We start from the raw sequence: 19,814 nt of genomic DNA, 5'->3' as shown, positions 1-19,814 counted from the left end.
TGTCATAACACCTACCTACTCCTATATGTGTATGTGTGATCACGCTGAGGCAGACCATTTCGTGTGTGCGTGGGGAGGGGTGTTGTTTTTGCAGGTGTCCAGCATCAGCAACAACTTTCTTTTGCTTTCTGCCAATTCAGAACAGCATTAACAGTAAACACTGGCAAAGCCAAAAGTTTAGCTAACACCTTCCAATGGCTAGACATGTTACCTTTGCAAATGCTTTCCCTACCTTGCCTGTGGAGCATATTGGGATGTTTTTGTTTTTAGCCATGATCCATCCTGAAAGTTTGAAATAAGTAGTTTTCGCCACTTTGAACACTGTCAAAAATGGTCATCCATCACTAGTGGTAGGGATCTTAATAGCCTTTCCTTTACATATGAACAACAGAGGTAACATATGAGATCGTCAGGCATCCCATTTCGCAATTATAAACACGTCTTTAATGCTGCAATCTTTTTCCCGGCCGACTGACCCAAAAGCAGAATTTCCCCCAAAATGAAGTCACCAGTGGCCAGAGAAGTTTTCAGTTTTTAATCACCCCACCTCACATGTTCCACTGCAAATAATATAATACCAGAACGTTTTATCACACGCAAAAAGTCAGTCAAAAATACGCGTCCTAATTATAAATAACCAGTGTTTTCAACATTAAATTCAATTTACCCTCCACCAGTGTGACATTAAAACAGCATAGAAGGGCTGTTACCCCATTTCAGAAACATCACTACAATAAAAATGATATGTACCTTTTAAAAACCACTGAAAATAAACCTTTAAGGATTCGTAAGTAACAAATATACACACTAAATCCAGTTTTGTCAAATATTTTACACTGTGCAAAGTCTACCTAGTAAGGCTTAATTCTGTGGTTAGGTAGTTGTGCACATTAAAAGACCTGTAAAGAGCAGTGTCATGCATACATCCTGCATGTTTTGCCCACTTCCTGGTGTGAGTTGATACCTCTGGCAGCTGGTACATTTTCTCTAAGGCAATAAATAAGGTTTAGTGCACTGGTTGCAGAAAGCAACTGTTCCGTCAGTGTGGAACTAAGAGGCCAGGAGTCTCTCCTTGGCCCAAGTAACAAAAGGCAAGAGAGGGATGTAAAAGTTCCAGAAGAGTGAACGCCATGGATTTGCCGTGCTTGTGCAAATGGCAATTGTGAAAACGTTGTGCATGTTTCACGCGAGTTGCATTTCACATCTACCTGCACTCGGAAATTCTCATCTACTTTTTTGAAGAAAAAAACCTGCTAAAAGGTACACTGTCTTGTCTTAAAACAAACTGCAGAACCTTTCTTTAAAAAAAAAATAATAATAAAAATAATAGTGCTGGTCAGAGTTCATAACCCCACAGTAAAATTTGTCATTATGCTTTAAATGCAACGGTTGAAAATACAAAATAAAATAAAAACCTTGGAAGAAGATTTTGCAAAAATAAACCGACATTTGCATAGCTGATAAATAGGAGACCCAATAAACTGTACCCACAGCTAAATATATTTATCTTTGTCAAGTATTACAGGACATATGGTATGAAACTATTGCATCTATATATAAAAGCAGCTCTGTTTAAAAAAAAAAAAAAAGTTTTTTAATCTATAAAAAGATCTGTTAACAAGTTGTATCTTCAAAGTTGCTCCACACTTTGCAACATAGAATGGAATGCTCCTGGGCAAGAGCTGCAAGTTCCTTTAAAAATTCGGGGAAAAGTACAGCCCCAAGAATGGCGGTCCTCACATGGGAAGGTACGCTGGGCAGAGGGATGGCTTTTTTCGTTTTGCTACTCAACTGAGGCTGAAGTGCGTTTTGAGATGTTTCTTGAACGTTCAGTGCATGGCCTGCTTCACCCCTGAGGTTTATTTTATCTGAAAAACAAAAAAAAATATTGCTTAGATGTGCAAATATTTTTCGCTTACGTTTTAGATTTTGGTGGATTTCTTCTGTAGGGGTTTTTCCAAGGGTGATAGGCCACGCCTCATATTTAAAATAATAACTGTGTTGCAAGTAATCTGAAAGAACATTCTGCAAAACCCAACACACTGCATCTACACCCTTGAAGGACCATACTCTTGCAATGAAAATTTTAGAAGCAAAGTCCTACCCTTCTCACCTCTCCTACAATGTTGTGTCACTGTTACTAAGCATAACAGCCTGGTTGAACAGAGATCTCTGCAGTGAGCCCTCACCCGACTGAGAAATTTTACCAGTAGTTTAAACTAGAGAGACATAGGTAGAGGAGACGTAATTAACCATACGATAAAAGGGACTCTGGTCTTCAAAGCCTTTGGCAAAGAAATCTGGATGTGCTGGCTAAAAGATAGGCATGATCTGCCTTTCAAAATGTGGACTAGAGGACAGCATAAACCAGAGTCGGGTTTAGTTTTTGCCAGGAGCTCATTAAAAAGCCTGGTGAGTATAAATCGCTGTTCTTGAATTTGCTCTTATTTCTGAACAAGCTTTGCGGTGAAGTCAGCGTGAACGTACTGTGATCATGTTCCTCTGATCTTGTTTAAGTCTGCCACATGGTTTCCCGACCACTGTAAGCCAAAATTCAGATTTACTCAAAGGCCAGCATTGCTACAGACAAGCTGTATCGTAACCAGAGCTTGAAAAGCTGGGAAACGTTAATAGCAACATCTATAGCCTGATATGTATTTATATTTGTAGTTCAACATCACATTTATCCGGTTTTCCATTTTACTACCATGCAGACTGCGCTTGGTAATGGGCCAGTCTCATCTGCTCACTTTATTGGCCAATCCTTAGAGCCAAAGTTAGTTTTCACACATTTAGCCTTTCTTCAAACATCATTGTACAGTTATGTAGAAGAGCAGCATTCCAAACTGATTGCCTGCCATATCCCACAGGCTGTCTAACTACCTAACTCTAGCCCATTTCCCATCTATCTACAATCTCCACAGTTCATTTGACCGTTTTACTCATTTCTGTTACTATGACTTTTCCTGCCTGGGCTTTTTCTCTGCACTACTCTCGCTGAAACAAAACGTAACCACATTCTCATAAAGCCAAAATATCAGGATCACTTCCTTATATTTCTCATTGTGAAACACAATCATAGCTCCTAGCAGTACAGCCTCCAGCATTACCCACTGTATCTCAGACACCCATACTGTACAACCAACTTATTTCTTCCTGCTTCCCATGCACATACCCTTCAAGACTGGGGAGGACGCAAAGTACAGAGCCTTTGGTCTAGTTTTCCATTTCAGTTGGGCTCCTGTCTTCGCACCAACACCAAATTATCTTTCTAGTCCATACAATTTCGGATCATGTTAATTTTTACTCCCCTCATCCTCCCATTTAATACAATCATATATGTAGCACAATACAAATTGAATCGCTCCATTGGCACACGTAGTCAGTAGTCAGGGTCAGTGGTTATGTCAATACACATTTTCACAAACCCATCTATTACTAAAGTGGGTGCTGTTACCACACATTCTGTAACAAAGTTGAATGACTCATAGTTTAGCGGTGTCTGAGACTTGTGATTGGTGGGCTGTGCTGGAAACAATACACACTTGGTTTGCGCTTGAGCATAGCCAGACTGATTGTGTTGCAAGGGAAAACCCTGGTGCAATCCTTTCATGCGACTGGCCCTTGGTTGTCTATGTCCACCTGCAAACGTTATGAGGCTACATGTTACATTTCCTTTTTTGGTGTGCTTTACATATGCATCTTTTCTCTTATCGATTAATGTTTTAAATTTGGTTGTTAGTTGACTTGGGTGTGAGCCCTAGTCAAGTAACAGCCTCAATCTCTGGCAAAGTGAACCACAAAAAGTCACTTAACATGTGGTTAACCCTGGGTAGTTTGCCACAAAAACCAGTCAGGATTAACTGATAAGCAATGTGTAAAGTATTTTTGCTGCACACAAACAGCAATACAGTGAAAACTCAATACCAAAAACATCCCACACCAATTTAGAAAAACAGAGTAAATGTTAATACATTATTTAACACCAAAACAAAAAATATCCAATCAGTAGAACCAGAGTTATGAATTTAAAATATTTTGTGTGAAAACTAGCACCTAAAAAGATCAAAGCGCCAACAGGGGACATCTAGTTGCGCAAGGCCAAGTCAAAGTACAAAAGGCTCACTGTGATGGAGTGCGGATCAAATATGAGAAGTGGATTGGGCCTGGTCAATGCTTTCCTTTGAACTTAGAATAATTTCTGGGACAAATGTTCTGAGAAGGAAAGGTTCACTAGGGCAGGGCTGCAGGAGGCATCCTAAGAGGGAGTATTGTCTTCAGATAGCCTTGGGTCAAAGCTGCGGTGAAGATTGCTACGTTCGGACTAAGTCTCAAAATGAAAGTCAAAAATCTCCAGAAGGATAAGACAGAGGGCTGTAGCCAAAGACAGTACCACAAGACTGGATACCACTGAAAAGAATGTACTACTGCAGAGAAGAACGTAGTGGGAGAAGCAGCAAAGTCAATCTGACTGGCAATGCACCTTGGGTAGATTTGCGAGCAGATTATTCCCTGTCTCCTCAGAGCAGCTTTTAGCCAACATTTTTCTGTTTCCGCTTTTGGATTTTGTCTATCTGGGCGCCTTCAACCCCAATTCCGTGGACCTAGGACTGAAGGGGCACCACTTGGAGAGTCAGGACTCACTCAGACTGGGTCCAGGTGGGGGTTCAAGTTGGAGGAAGCCTTTTGTGTCCCTGTGGCTCTGAACAGAAGGCCAGTAAACAAACTGTTGAGAGTCACTGTGGTAGTCATGGGACAGATGAAGATCCACACCTTGTAGCCAGGCAGAAGGAAGCTGAGTAGCAAGACAACAAGGCAGAAGTCCAGCAGCACAGCAGTCCTTCTTCCTGGAAGAGTCTCCACAGGTCCAGAAGTGTAATGAAGATTTGGAGTCTGAGGTCCCCTTTTATACCCTGGTGCCCTCCTTCTCAAAGGTGGGTGTAGCTTCTAGACAGCAGCTTTTATGTGCATGGAATTTTATGCCTCCCCTGCTCTTGCTCCAAGCTGGCTTCAGTGACAATGTTTGCTCAATAGGCCCTCTGTGTGAAGGCAGAGCACAGGCTATTCAGTTGCACCTGGGGTTGTGCTTGACTTCTCCGCCCCCCCCCCCCATCCTACCAGCAGATGGACCACTGAGGCACACCTAATCCCCTTACTGTGTGACTGTCTGGGAGGCATTCACAAAGTCTGACAGTTACAACAAGTCACATGACCCAAGACAGGCTACAGGCACAAAAGGGCTAAGGGCAGAAAAATTGCAATTTTCTAAAAGTGACACTTTTAAAATTGTGATAAAAAAAACTGACTTTACCATTAACTAGGGCTTATTGCCCACATTCCAAAGACACCAAACATGACATAGCTACCTGCTCCCAACTGGAAACTACAGCTTATTAAAGGAAATAAGGAGTCTCTCATGTTATCCAATAGGAGGGGTAGGCCTCACAGTAGTGAAAAGCAAATGTAGGAGTTTTTCACTACCATGACATGTAAAACCTAAAAGTGCCAATGTTTTAATTACACAACACTCTGCCCTATAGGATAGTTAGGGACAACCTTAGGGGTGTCATGTGAATTAAAAAGGGAGTGTAAGGCATGGCAAGGGAGTTTTAATGTAAAGTCAACATGGCAGTTTAAAACTGCATTCAAGCTGCAGGGGCAGACCTGGGGCATGTGTTAAGGTGCTACTTAAGTGGGTGGCAAAATAAGTGGTGCAGGTCCACTGGTAGCATTTACAGGCTCTGGATATATGTATACCACTCTACAAGGGACTTACAAGTAAATTAAATATACCAATTGGGTATAAGCCAATTTGACCATGTTTTGAGGAGTGAGCACAAGAACTTTAGCACTGGTATGCAGTCGTAAAGTACATAGAGCCCTAAGCCCAAGAAAAGCAAATTCAGCAAAACGTGGAGGGTAAAGGCAAAAAAAGTCTGGGGAAGGCCCTTCAGAGATGGCCAGGCCCACCAATTATTATTTCACCTATCTCCTATGTTGTATGTGGGGATGCTGAGTGCTGGCAAAAGACTATGGTAAGGAGGTCAGAAATGAAACATGGAGTTAGCCTACTGACTGAAGTCCCTTAATGCAACTTTATTTTAGCGACACAGTTGTGTCACTAGTATTTATTTAAGTAATAAGGTGAATAAAAATACACTAAGCAAGGGGGTTTAAAAAATACATTTTTGGAACTGTTTAAGGAGTCCCTGGACCGACAGGGGGTTACTATTCTCAGACCGTAACAATCATGGCATTTAAAATTGGAGTCCTAGGACTTTACTTTATTACCAAGTCCAAAACTGTGCATCAAGTGGACACCCCTTCAGCCCTCTACTAAGGGCGGAAGTCAGTGGCTGAAGTTCAGAATTCAGTAAAACATATAAAAACGGCCAATAATTCTTTGTCCAGACAGTGCTTTATCATAAAATAAAATAAATTACTTTTATCAAACAAAGCAATACTGTATATAAAAGTAAAAGGGCTTCCGTTTGGGATACACTGCTAATGATCCTATTACTTCTAATAAGCAAGAAACAGCTAAGACCAGTTTCAGCCTGATTCTCTGGACATGTTACAGATTTTCGTAGTGCAAGCCACATTGCCCCTGTAGGCTGAAATTATTCTAGTGACCCCCTTATTATTTCCAACCCAATACCTTGCATGTTTTTGTGGTTTGGTAGGGTGTGCCATAGTTCTTAAGTTGAGCTAGTGTTCGGCACTGGCACTTGTTTCTAACATTATTTCTAAAGGTCTACGAAATAGTGGCATTGTCTGTCTGTCTCTTTTTTTTAGATCAGCATTGTGTTTTATGGTTCCACATTCTCTGATTAGATATACAAAACTCATACGTCTATGACATGCTTAAATTGGCCCGGAATAGTCCAAAATGTCACACTTGATTAAGTAGGTAGTGCTGGAACTGCATGTGGCAGAGCTGGCAGGATGTGGATGGTGTGAGCTGTGGTGGCTTTCTGAGAAATATCTTGCACCCTGGCATATACAATTTTACAAATTAAGCATTGGCATGCTATTTCTAAAAGGTCTCTGCAAAGTATTTTCCCTTCACGTTGTACTTTTCATCCGTTCAGCATCTACATCCCCTGCAGGCTGGGTATCTTGTTGCTGCCTCTAGAGTAAGGGTGCATTACTCTTGCTCTGGCTGACAACCCTGTGTTCTCCACTGTGCACGTCTCTGGTTACAAACAAGTGGGCAGTGTGAATGCCTGCAAAATAGGAGGGACAGCCCTTCATTTGGCCTGATCATGGTCAGGGAAATCCTCATTGGCCCAAAGAAAAATCTGCCGTCCAAACAAGTAAAAAGCCCACCTCAAGCCACAGTCTTAAGCACACAAAATACAGACTTTGCTGTTAATCATGGTGGATGATCTTAGTTCGTTAACCAAGCTTCTTCAGTCATTTTAGTTCTGTTGCTGTGACCGCCATCTGTGATAACTAATTTCTAACATCAAGATGTCACAAGGCACTACGTGTTTTGCAGAGAAGACTGTAAGATACCCTTGCAGTTTCTGTTGAGTTTCCACATTAACAAACACTTTAGATTCTAAGTATACCGTAGAGGCACCAGGATCTGAAGTCATTACCACCTGGTCTGGCATGGCAGGTCCCTCCCTGGGCTGCAGAGTGCAGATTCAATTCTTTCTGTCACAGTCCTCCATTTCTAGGTAGCAGTTTCCCCACGCAAGGGTACCTCCAGCAACTAGTCACCCTGTTCCCCTAATGCAGGCTAGTGGCAGTTCTTGTTCTGGTATTTACAGAATTATTTTCAAGTTTACATCCAATCCTGACACACAGAACAGTTTCTTAGCCTCCACTGCTGTGAGACCCAATATTGTTGGTAATGAAATCTTTGCACAGTCGTTGACCTTTCTGTGGCCCTATGCTTATAGCAGACGTGCAAGCAAAGTTTGTGTGTTCCGCAGGTCCAGCTCTGGAACACTTGTCAGGCAGTTCCTGCCTTTTGCATATTCATCCCAGACTACTACTGCCATAATCATTTCTCATAATATCAGCAGAAAGTGGGGTAGAATTGTAATCTCCTGGCAGGGGAGATCCAAAACAAGGGCACAAAAGAGGAAGAGTTTCCCGGTTTAATTATCACTTAACACATTGGGGTAACACTTCTAGGGAACAATGAGGCAAGAGATTTCCCTTCACTTTAAAAGAATGCTCTGCCTCCCATCTGCCACTCCCTAGAGTCTGGTCCACTACACAGGACCTCAGGAATGCTGGGAAGGAGCCCTCCAAAGCACATTGACATCCAAGTCTCTCTTTAACCTCCACCTTACGTACCACTCTGGGAAACCTAGGAACCTATTGTGATTCCCTGAGTCAGTCAGATGCAGCACACTCGCTCCTCACACATCTTACTGCACATGTATAAACTGCATTCATATGTGCCTCCATTGTCCCACGTGGATGAAGTGAAGTAGAGGGTTGTTGGGGAGTGACAGACCACATAAAATACAGGATAGTCAAGTGGGCGATTCTCCTGCACAGGTAAAAAGGTCTGTCCTGTCACTAAAATCTGCTGCTGCTGAAACTTTCAGGCCCATATTTATACTTTTTTAGCGCCGCATTTGCGCCACTTTTTGACGCAAAAGCAGCGCAAACTTACAAAACACAATTGTATTTTGTAAGTTTGCGCTGCTTTTGCGTCAGAAAATGACGCAAATGCGGCGCTAAAAGGGTATAAATAGGGGCCTCAGTCTTTTACAGTCCGGTGAACTGACAGTAGAGATACTCAGAAAAGGAAGGTGAACATGGTATGTCCCTTAAAACTAGAGAGCCCAGTACTGCGTTTCATTCTGTGTTACAGGACACACTCAACATGCACTCCTAATTGTCATGTGTGCTTAGGCAAAAATCAAAAACCCAGAGAAATTCACTAAGGGGAACTCGAGGCATGAGAAGAAGATCTCAAGAGCCATTCTATAGGATTTGTTATGTCCCCACAGATTTTTATTAACTTTATGGGTGTTTCAGTGACAATAAAAATTATACAGTTCCCAAGTTCTTTGTAAGTTTTAGGTGAGAACTGAAGATGACTGCTATACACCCTACCATTTACTGTACTTTTACCTATTCTCCAGCTATTAATTATTCATTGGGGCCCCATGCCGCAATGCAGTCTGTGTGTAGTGACTGCCATTCTTCTGTGAGAATAAGATAATCAAGGTTCCTGCTTTGAGTGAGGTTGTGGTGTCACAGCAGTGTTTGCATGGGGATTGTGGCACTTAGAATGGTGTAATAAAGTGGGCTAAACTGTGAATTCCATATTTTTGTCAGGGTAAGTTGATTACTGAATTTTAACTTGTCATACGTGAGGAGCAGGTACTTTTTGTTTGCGAGAATCTGTGGGATAGGAAAAGGAATGAGAGTGGGAGTTCAAGAATTGGTGACGTGTGGCTATTTAGTCAACATGATTGCTGTGGATGGTTGATTGAACATGCATATAAGACACAGCAGCCCATAAAGGTGTACAGAGTGTGTGGTTTTGTGCTTCTTTTAGTTTCGGTTCAATGTTTGGAATCTTAATTTTTACAATATCACCTTATTTATCTCAATCACATGGCAATCCCTAAACTGCTGTGTTAAGAACAAAACATACAGCATTGAGGTGGTGCTGCTAGTAAATGACCTGTGCTAAATAATCACTGCCTGGGTGTTCCCTTGAGGAGCAGACATCAACGATTATTCGCTTCAGCAGACAGGCTCCCTTATAGTCATTCTCCGATGCAGCCAGTGAGATGTGTACAGATGCTTAACTGTCACTGCCACAACACTTGTGATATTTGTCAGTATGCAGTCACTGGACTTTGCAGTAAGAGTGCTGATGTGAGAGCAGCGAGGCATCCAACAGTGATTACCGGCAGATATACTGTTGGCAGCACACTGCTGGTAGACACACGCACTTTTACCTTTTAGCACAGTTTATTCTTTTTAAAGTGTTATCATTCCATATACCTACAAGGCCTAATATTACATTTTGTCGTATTCAGTCCTCCTATGTTTCTACCTCGTTATACCATCGTTATACCCTCATCAGCCCAGGACCAGACAGGGAAAATGAGTGGAATGTGGCCTATTAACAGCACAAGCATTAGCTCCCACCGGCGATGGCTAGTCAATGACTTGGTTACCAATAACAAAAGAGAAGAAGGTTTAGTGAGTTAAATATTTACTACTCCACAGGTGTGAGTCGAGCAGAGCAGACCGAGGTCAGTCTTTTAGTGCAAACTTGCTTTTCACCCACTCAACTCTGACGGATCAACAAGAAAATACTACCCAACGTCTTCAAAATATTGTCATGTGGGCAAGACCTCAGAGACCGGGGAGTGAGCACAACACAACACTCAGTTTTAGTTCACCCGAAACCTTGCCACACCACATCTGCATTTACTATCTCCAGCACCACCAATTTTTCTATTATGAGCCATACTAACAAACTATAATAATTGATAATCAAAGGAACTGAGTTCATCTACATGCCTCCTTCTTACCACTGTACAGTGCCGAGGCGTATGATATTCTAAGATATGAAAACCTGTATAAGTGGTTATTGACAATTCGGCATTAACCTTTGAAGAAGTATTAACTATTTCAGATCGGACGCCCAAAAACTTGACAAGGGCGACGACCTGCTGTTTTTCAAATGTAAATTATTCCTCTTGTACACAAACAACTCAGAGTGCCATCCCTGCCAGCCCACTGTAGCCCTCTTGATTTGTTGATACTCCAAACACCAGGGCCCTCCATCTGGACATAATCATATTAGAGGTGCTCACCTAGTTGACCATACAACACCACTAATTATGGACATTTATACAGCAACACATAATCTACTCTCAAAAATAGAAGTTATCAGTTTTAGTTGATGGGAGGTAAATTTCATAATGCACACACTCTGGAAGATTCCTTCCGGAGAGATGCATTTTTTTGTCTCTAAAACTATGGCATGGGCAGGCTTCCATGCTAGCTCTGTTTGTGAATATCACAGTTCAGATGTTCCAAATTATTTATGAGACTCTTTCTGGTTTAAAACAAGACCGCCTATGCTTAAGCTGGCTTGCGGAATCAACCTTCTGGTTTTTATAGTTTAATAGCTGTATTTAGTTTGTATTTAAATACATGCATAGTCTTTCTACTTTGTATTTTTATCATTGGAGCTGGAACAGTTTTTAGAGTGGGGGTGCTGCCATCAATGTTTCATCACTGAAGGCATAGGAACTGTGAAAGATCAAATCTTCCCACAAAAAACAACCGTCGCAAATGAGCTACACCCATTCAGCAGAAGAGTGGTAAAGGTGTAGTTTGTAGTCAAGGGTGCATTTTAGAGTACAATATTGCAAATATATGACTAAAACATGGTGTGGTAGGACACTATAATTTACAGACAGCATGTTTTCCGTTGAAATGGCCACAAAATCTGCACTGGCATTCATTTTACTAATAAAACAATACAATGTCAATAAACTGCCATTTAAAATATGCTGTGTTATTAAAGAAGCCTAAAAATACAAAAAAACAAGCCATTACACTCTATCGAAGGAAGCAAGATACCCACCAATACCTGAACGTGGGATTCACAATGTCAATGGAGCATCTGAGTAAAGTACTAAGCATCACAAAACAGCTTGATATTGCATATTGGGAAGGCCTCAAGCTCCTAAAGGTTTGCAATGAAACTGCAGCCAAATTATGTAATGGAACAGATAACTGCTAAAATAACAAGGGATGGACGGAATGCTGAACAATGTCAAACATTCACCCCCAGTACAGAAATCTGGGACTAAATCCATCGTTTTTTTGCTGCCCATGCTATTCCAGTTTGGACCAAGCCATATGCAAATCAGTCTTGACCCTGCTCCCCATGGGAACAGTCCAACCCAAACTGCCAGGCCAGGTCCTCCCTGGACTGGAAACAAGCATCCTGGGACTAGTTTTGGGGTATCACTCCTCATCAGCCAGGCTAGCTTGAATCCAGTGTCATGAGAAGCATGAAACCCCCTACCCCCTTCTCTGGCTGATGAGGGGTGAACATTACCAAAAAGTGAGTACCTAACTTGTACCAGCTGGTCACTGATGCCGAGGCAATGAATTTTATGGGTCAAAAGGAAGTAAATCTATGACACAAAGCATATGGCTAAATCACCAAAGCATTATGCGCTGTGTGTAACTTTACTTTGCCCCTGACATTTTTTTTCCTGCAATTACTTCTTTGCATGCATTTACTGAGTTATATAAAGTCTGAGTATAATTTAGCACTATGGTTAAACCAATCACCAATAAATACTTTATATGAATTTGCTTTATTTAATTATTACTATAATCGATTGATAAATTCATTTGAATTTAAGGCTAGTCTTTCCATTAGGATAATATAACTCATTTTCATTATATTGCTTTATTTTAATTTAAAATAAATCAGTAACAAGGGCACGTTTAGGAATGGCATTAAGATAACCGAATAATGTATTTCATAAAGTAAAACGGTTTTGATCTAAGTGGTATAACAATTTAATGTAATCTCAATACAATTAGAACTAGAGTGAGCACTACTGTAAACCTTAATTTAAATTATTTAAATGAAATTAACATTAGGGTTAGCATTAGAATTACAATATAGTTAAAGTTTTAACCTAATAACAATGATAAACAGGCGAAGTTTAGAATTATTACTTTACTATATTGAACTAATTTAACTCAGGTAAGGCTATTATTGATGACGTAACAAATTAGAAATAAGATTAAGGACACTGTTGGCATTAAGCAACAGTTTAGGCTTAAGTGTAGAGAAAAAAAAGTGAATGTAGGACAGGCAAATGGTACAACATAAAGGTCATGTTAATGTTAGGATACCTCGATGAGGTAAAGGTAGGATGAAGTAAAGTTGGGAAGAAAATATATGTGGAAGTAATTGAAGTAGAAAAAAGGGGCGCGAAGTAGCGAAAACAGCCAAATCCTGGGCAGTTACATAGGGAAATCCTTAAGAGATCTAACTCAACTGGAGGAAAATTCTGAAATTTGAAATAGTAAAAATTAAATGTGGCAGTGATTATATGATTCTTATAACAATGATAAAAAGAGCAGCAAAAGCGGGGAATATCAAAATGAATGCTGCAGCAAGAAACAATATTATATAGATCCTCCTGTACACTGACCAGGGGTCACATACAATACAGGAAAAAATACATTTTAGCCGGGGGCGAGGAGCAGGCCCGATCTTTTCAGGGAAGTTTGTTACAACTAATCAGGGAAAAGAATATGTGCTCTGATAATCTGGGCTTCTAGATTCTTTGTTTAGGAGAAGTAGTAAAGCAGGAGGAAATTGATGAGAAAAGGCTGAATGGGAGTTAATAGCAGAGTTAACACCACAGGGTATTTGATGTTTTGAATGACTCTCGTCTGTAAACTACCAAGCTAAATTTGTGCAACAGTTGTAAAGTTACATTTGGGGTCCTGTCCATACCGAAGAGTTGAACGATTTTGATAGTTTAAATGTTGTCAGTCATATCTGGCCACCCACCATGTTTACTGTTGCAATCCTCATTTGGTTAAGTGAATGTTCCCCCTTCTCACATACATAAAAGAGACACTGTTTAATAATATATATATATATAATCTTATCCTTGGGAATGTAAGACTGGAATGTAAGTCTCTAAAAGGCTGGAGTGCCCCTTGCTTATTTTGCATGTTGTTATGACATAAAACAAACAAAAATTAAACATAAAGAAGGACACTCACAATCTTTAAGAAAAAGAGAGTTACCCCGGAGGGTGTGAAGTGATTCCTCAGAATAATGTTATGAAAAAGGGATACATTGGTTTCATACCTGAAGAGCGAAAAAAGGCGGAGGTATAAAAAAGAATTAATGTACCACAACCTGTACCAGATTGCCAAGATCAATTAACAAAAATGAACTGGAAGGCCTGACCAGAAGGAGTAACAACGTTTATGCATAACCCTGTTTTCAGTATTAATTTTGTGAAAAAGGATGACGTTTTTCTGGTGTTCTCTAAATGTATAAAACTCAACGAAAACAAGTTTGGGGCAGACAACTGGATTGTTTGGAGTATTTGGATTCTTGCATGCATTAACAGGTGGGGATATATTACTGGAAGAATCAGTCACAAACAGCACATTGCTAAGAAGGGCACTGATGAATAGTGGTAAATCAACTATCTAAACTGTTCCCTTCCGCCTATCATCTAGCAAAGATATTTCTAAGGCTAAGTGGCACGATGTTCTCTGGCTCACTGTCTGGACAACAGTTCCTGGACACAAATGTCATAGGCCAAAGGTGGTCTTTAAGCAATCAGTTAAAAAGGAATAACATTCTCTGATCTGAAATTTACTGCATCAAGTTTGTACTATGATGGTGGAGACTTTCTGAGTTAGGGCCTCATTCTGATTTGCCCCCAGATCCTGGTTCAGGAGCAAAGTCACTTTGTGCTCAAATTAGAATTGTAACTGGTACGCTATCTGTGCACACTGAGGTTGATATATTGAGTTAAATTGATCCATGTAATGCTATTACAAGAAAGGAGTGCCACTGAGGTCTTTAGTCTGCATAGTTTTCAGTCTTACATTGCCTCTGCGGCACACCCTGTGAAGAGACACCCAGTGAGTGGCCTTATGATATGGGTATCTCTAACTCTCTCCTGCTTTGCCACTCTCTTGCACTGATAGTCCTCCGACTTTGGGGCATTGTTCGGGGGTTATCAGATGGGTTGCGGGTCAAACTGTTACTTATTACAGTAATTATTTTGGCTGGGGCCTGCCTCCATATCTGGCTAAGTAATCAGATTTTTGGATTGACTGGACAATGAATTTAGGCCCATATTTATACTTTTTAAGCGCCACATTTGCGTAATTTTTTGACGCAAAAGCGGTGCAAACTTACAAAATACAATTGTATTTTGTAAGTTTGCATCGATTTTGCGTCAAAAAACGACGCAAATGTGGCGCTTAAAAAGTATAAATATGGGCCTAAATTCGGTAGATATGGTCCCTCCCTGCATAGCTATTATGAACAACTTTAATACAGACAGGTAAAGTACCAAATCCTGTTTTGTTCCTACGAGACAGTATTTGTTGTCATTCATCCTGATGCCCTAGGGGAAATCACAGGGTTGGTTTCTGAGTGACGACAGATTTTATTATCTCTCATAACGTGTATGGCTGTTCTGGAAATTACCCTTCAGATATGCAAGCATGCTTTACTTCTGTGGGGAAGTGAACACCCTCAATAAACTAATCACCCCTTAGTTTCCGATAGTCTTATGGAATTTATCTATTCTTTTGAAGTTCGAATCTGGCCTGAAAGTGATTATAACCCTACGACCTTGAACACTGCGTTGCACTGAAAGCACCGGCATTTCAGATTCACTAAGGTCCACTCATCACAAGAGCATGTCTCTAGGCAACCTAAGTGGTTTAAAACGGCGTGTAGTAAAGCTGAACGTTGTCTTTGCACTGCAGCCATAACTTTTCAGCAAAAATCAAATGCTAGCACCAGCATAGAGACTTCATTATGTAGAAACTCTAAGTAAGGCAAAAAGGGATAGCAGGAGATTTGCTTGATCAGAACTTCAGGAGCTGTATATCGGTCATGATGGGAAGACGTTTTGGAGAAAGGCTACTGTCTGTGCATACAATAACTGAGTAGATCATGCTCTTGAGGTTGTGGTACCCGCTGACCGATGGCTTGCACATTTTAATGATTTATATAAGGATGGGTAAATAACTAAGAAGGTTGTACTAAACAAAAGAAGAAATTACAATTTCAGATTACTCTCTGAAAGGCCCAAAAGCCATCAGAACTTAGCAAGCATTGGGAATAAGAGCCCTGGACAAGGAGGCATACTAATGGATGTTTATTAGGTTATTGAAGATCTATGGGTCCAACTGCTTACCAAGGACATGCATGTTATTTTTGGGCCATTTCATCATAATTTCCCTCATGTTATCGACCTATATCTCATTACAGCGTCAAGCTTCCAGCTAGGCCCTCTTACTAATATTTAGAATGCAGGTCTGGGCCAGAGAATAGGTATTCTGACTGATATAGAATTTGGTTTTAAAAAAGACGTTGACACGCATGATCTAGATATGGCGGAGCTCAAATATGTCTTCTGATTTTAAAAAAAAAAGGAGGCTCTCCTTAATTTAGCATTTGTGGATCGGTCCTTCGACTTTAAAATGGTGGACAGAACAAAGCTGTAGGCCTTTTTTTGCTGCACAAAGGTTGGATGAAGACCTAGGCCCCACTCAGCCGTTTCGCAACATGACCTTAGTGCTTCTGTGCGAACTGTCCCAAGGAGGACCACACACCTTCTTCCGCTCTAATAGAAGTGTTAGCAAGAGTGCATTTCTCGGCCATTTCTGTTCACTCTCTATGATCATGAGTTGGAGTCTGAGCTGGTGGGGAAGGTGTTGATACCTTCCTCTTTTTACATGCTGTATAGGTGTTTTGCATGATAAAGGGGGATACCTGCATTTGAGCTTGCTACAGGTAATGCTTAGTGTAATATCAGGGAGATGTTATTTTTCAAGATAAGGGAGACTGCATCCATTCGTAAACTAGGCCCACAACGATAAAAATAGCTACATTCAGGGGCATATTTATACTCTGTTTGCGCCGGATTTGCGTCATTTTTTTTACGCAAATCCGACGCAAAGCTAACTCCATATTTATACTTTGACGCTAGACCCGTCTAGCGTCAAAATTCTTGGAATTTGCGTCATTTTTTATCGTGGACACCTACCTTGCGTTAATGAGATGCAGGGTAGGCGTTTCCGCGCTAAAAATGACTCTAAGGCATTTGCGCCTTATTTAAACTCCTGTGCAAAAATGACGCACAGGAGGGGGCTGGCCTTAAAAAATGACGCGCAGCCGCATTTGCGTCATTTTTTAACGCCTGGTCAGGGCAGGCGTTAAGGGATCTGTGGGCTCGGCAGGAGCCCAGAGGGGCCCTCCCATGCCCCCAGGGACACCCCCTGCCACCCTCGCCCACTCCTGGAGGACACCCATGGATGTGGGGACCCATCTCAGGTAAGTAGAGGTAAGTATTTTTTTTATATTTTTTAAGTGGCATAGGGGGGCCTAACTTGGGCCCCCCTAAATGCCACTGTGCCCAATGGCCATGCCCAAGGGACAGGAGTCCCCTGGACATGGCCATTGGGCAGTTGGGCATGACTACTGTCTTTGCTAATACAGGAGTCATTTCCATGGTGGTTGTGCGTCATAAAATGATGCAAGTCAGGTTAGCGTCAACATTTTTGACTCTAACCTGACTTGCACCATTTTTTGACGCACAACCCCCATTATTCCCTATGCCAGCGCTGCCCGGTTCGCGTCAGTTTTTTTGACGCTCACCAGGCAGCAGCGCCGGCTAGCGTCATTCCATAAATATGACGCCCTGCTGGCGCGTTGGAATGGGGTTAGGTTAGCCCGCGTTAAATTTTTTGACGCAAAACTGCGTCAGCGCAGTTTTGCGTCAAAAAGTATAAATATGGCCCTCAATGACCTGTCAGACCGCCTCTCTGGCCTTGCCAGATTTCACTGTAGGCCAGTCTCACCCTGGAACAGATTGTAAAGTGGAATAGTATGAAACCCAGTGTGAGGTGAAGAGGAGGTAAAGAATCAAACTAATAAGTGGGACAGCTAATCGCATGAGCATTCTAAGATCCTCAGAACATATGTGTGACAGAGAGGAACCCCCTTACAAAACCTATCTAGTCATTTTGTTATATATCTGGCTGCAGAACATTCAAAAAGTAATAATCATACGAGTAACTGCTTCCAAATTTGAATACAGCAACCCTATGTATCGAAGTCTCCAGGTTCAAATGATAAGGAAACTGCAAGAGACACAGGTCGATACAATCCTTGTTCCTTTAGCAGTAGGCTAGAAAGACGTTGCCGTAGATGTTGACGTACATATGTTGCCACTGTCACCATTGCTAAACTCCAGACAGTTCCACTGTCTGCGAGGTCTACTTGGATTTTTGGGTCAAGCATTGGTTAAATTATCCCAACTTGTCCTACTTTCTTGCCGCCGTAGGTACATTCCCAGACTTCAGTCTCCATCTGCTTCAATAAATTCAGGTACCTAAGTGGGGGAGTGGAAGGCAGGGAAACGCTGGTGCTCAACTCTGGAACGGATGGCCTTAACAGTAAGTAAACTAATGCAAGCTGGTCCAGGTGCTCAAACTGCGTCTTTCCTTCCTGCTTTTCAAGCTGTTTACATTAGAAATTCCGACCCTCCTTCAGCTAATGCTCATGTTTCTCGCCACACGCACATCTGCCAGCAGCTTCCAGTGATTTTGCGTGCAAGTACATCCCGACGCATCTCAAAAGGCACACGTGGGGCTGTAAAATCGCAATGCGCAGAAACTCTCATTGCCTGAGAAGCAGAAGGCCCACGGTCTTGTAACTGACACAGCACACACCGAACTACCCACGCGCCGCGTGCGCAGAGAAAAAACTGAAAGTATTAGCCGAATGTAGTCATTTAGAATTTCCCAAGCGGATTAGAAAAAATAACAAAATGTAGATAGAGGACTTCAACAGAAGGAATAATAATAATAATTAAAACTAGAGGAGGAAAGCCGAAAGGAATGACTGACGCAGGTCGCCTTTAGATTTAGAGTTGCTATGGTTACCACTGCTATGACAAGCTGAAAATTCACGTTATACATAAAACATACATTGGAAACCGTTTAACTCCTGCCGAGACCCTGTGAAAATCTTAGTACAGTAAAGCAAGGCATTTTTACATTCTCAAGTTTCTCAAGTGGAAGCAATTCAAAATAAAATGGGAAGTATTTAATAGGAGAGACTTACATTTTGGTTTTATTTTTTATATTCTACAAAAAGCATATTTTGAAGGCCAGTGAGCCCTTTCTTGTAATGCATTTGCAGAGTCCCAGTATCATTGGAAAAATACATTTGGTGACAAAGACCTCTGCCGCTGCCTTTCAGCTTCCTGACTGCCTCGGGTCTTATCTTAGATGACGTGGTTTACACGTCCTTGAATCCTTAGTTAATCGATGCACTGATGTATACTCTGCTGTTAATCTTTACCTTTGGTCAGCAGTTCGATGGTGGCCTCGGACACATCTACTCGTGACAGTAAGTGCTGCTGGGCTTGCAGAAGTAGTCTAGGGAAATCCTTTTCTACTGAAGCAAACTGCTCAATTTTATTTTTCACAGACGCCAGCACCTAAAAGGGAAACACAACAAGTGGATATAGGTGGTTATTTCCGTAGTCTGAAATAATTACGTTCTTCAGCATCCTCTGCAGCAGCTAGGAGCTGTTAAAAAGAATAAACTATTTTGCTCCTTTCCACTTCGACCAGTGCATAAGTGAGACAGATTTCAACCCACATAATGCTAGTCAACCAACTGGGGCTCGAGAATATAAGAGGCACATACAAAAGTTGAAAGTGAGATACATGGGGTTTTAAAACCGAGCCCTGGAGTATATACTTCTGCTTTCACTTCTAGGCAAACTCAAGAAATGCAAGCAGTATTGCAGATGCGCCTTCATGACACCAGCGCCCAGCAGAGTTCATGGATTACTGGCAATGGTCTCAATTCAAGCTGCATAAGTATTATTTAAGCAGTCATGTGAATACTGCTGTTTTTTTTTTTAAACAATTCTGTGCACCTGTCCTAAGTACAGGGGAAAAACAAAGTCTTTGATAAGAGGTATTACCTCCCGTCCCTCCCTCGCCTTCCTTTTAACCAATGAGGCCTCCCGCCTCCCCTCTAGACCCTCCCTTCC

The 19,814-nt window shown here is 41.4% G+C and overlaps 1 protein-coding gene across 5 annotated transcripts in view; it reads right to left on the bottom strand.

Annotated features, from left to right (window-relative positions):
- Positions 1-521: 521 nt before the first annotated feature.
- Positions 522-19,814, bottom strand: part of FHIP1A (FHF complex subunit HOOK interacting protein 1A) — a 349,320-nt gene continuing 330,027 nt past the window's right edge. For all 5 annotated transcript variants that reach the window (XM_069242647.1, XM_069242648.1, XM_069242650.1 and 2 more), the window contains 2 exons: positions 19,112-19,250; positions 522-1,868 (listed from right to left, as the gene is read on the bottom strand). In XM_069242647.1, the coding sequence (XP_069098748.1) occupies positions 1,615-1,868; positions 19,112-19,250 (393 nt within the window). In that variant the 3' untranslated portion in view covers positions 522-1,614. The remainder of the gene's footprint in view (positions 1,869-19,111; positions 19,251-19,814) is intronic.

This window comes from Pleurodeles waltl, chromosome 1_2 (assembly GCF_031143425.1).
Source record: "Pleurodeles waltl isolate 20211129_DDA chromosome 1_2, aPleWal1.hap1.20221129, whole genome shotgun sequence".
Classification (NCBI taxonomy): domain Eukaryota; kingdom Metazoa; phylum Chordata; class Amphibia; order Caudata; family Salamandridae; genus Pleurodeles; species Pleurodeles waltl.
The sequence above is the reverse complement of the archived record's forward strand: the minus strand, read 5'-3'. Positions and strand labels throughout refer to the sequence as shown.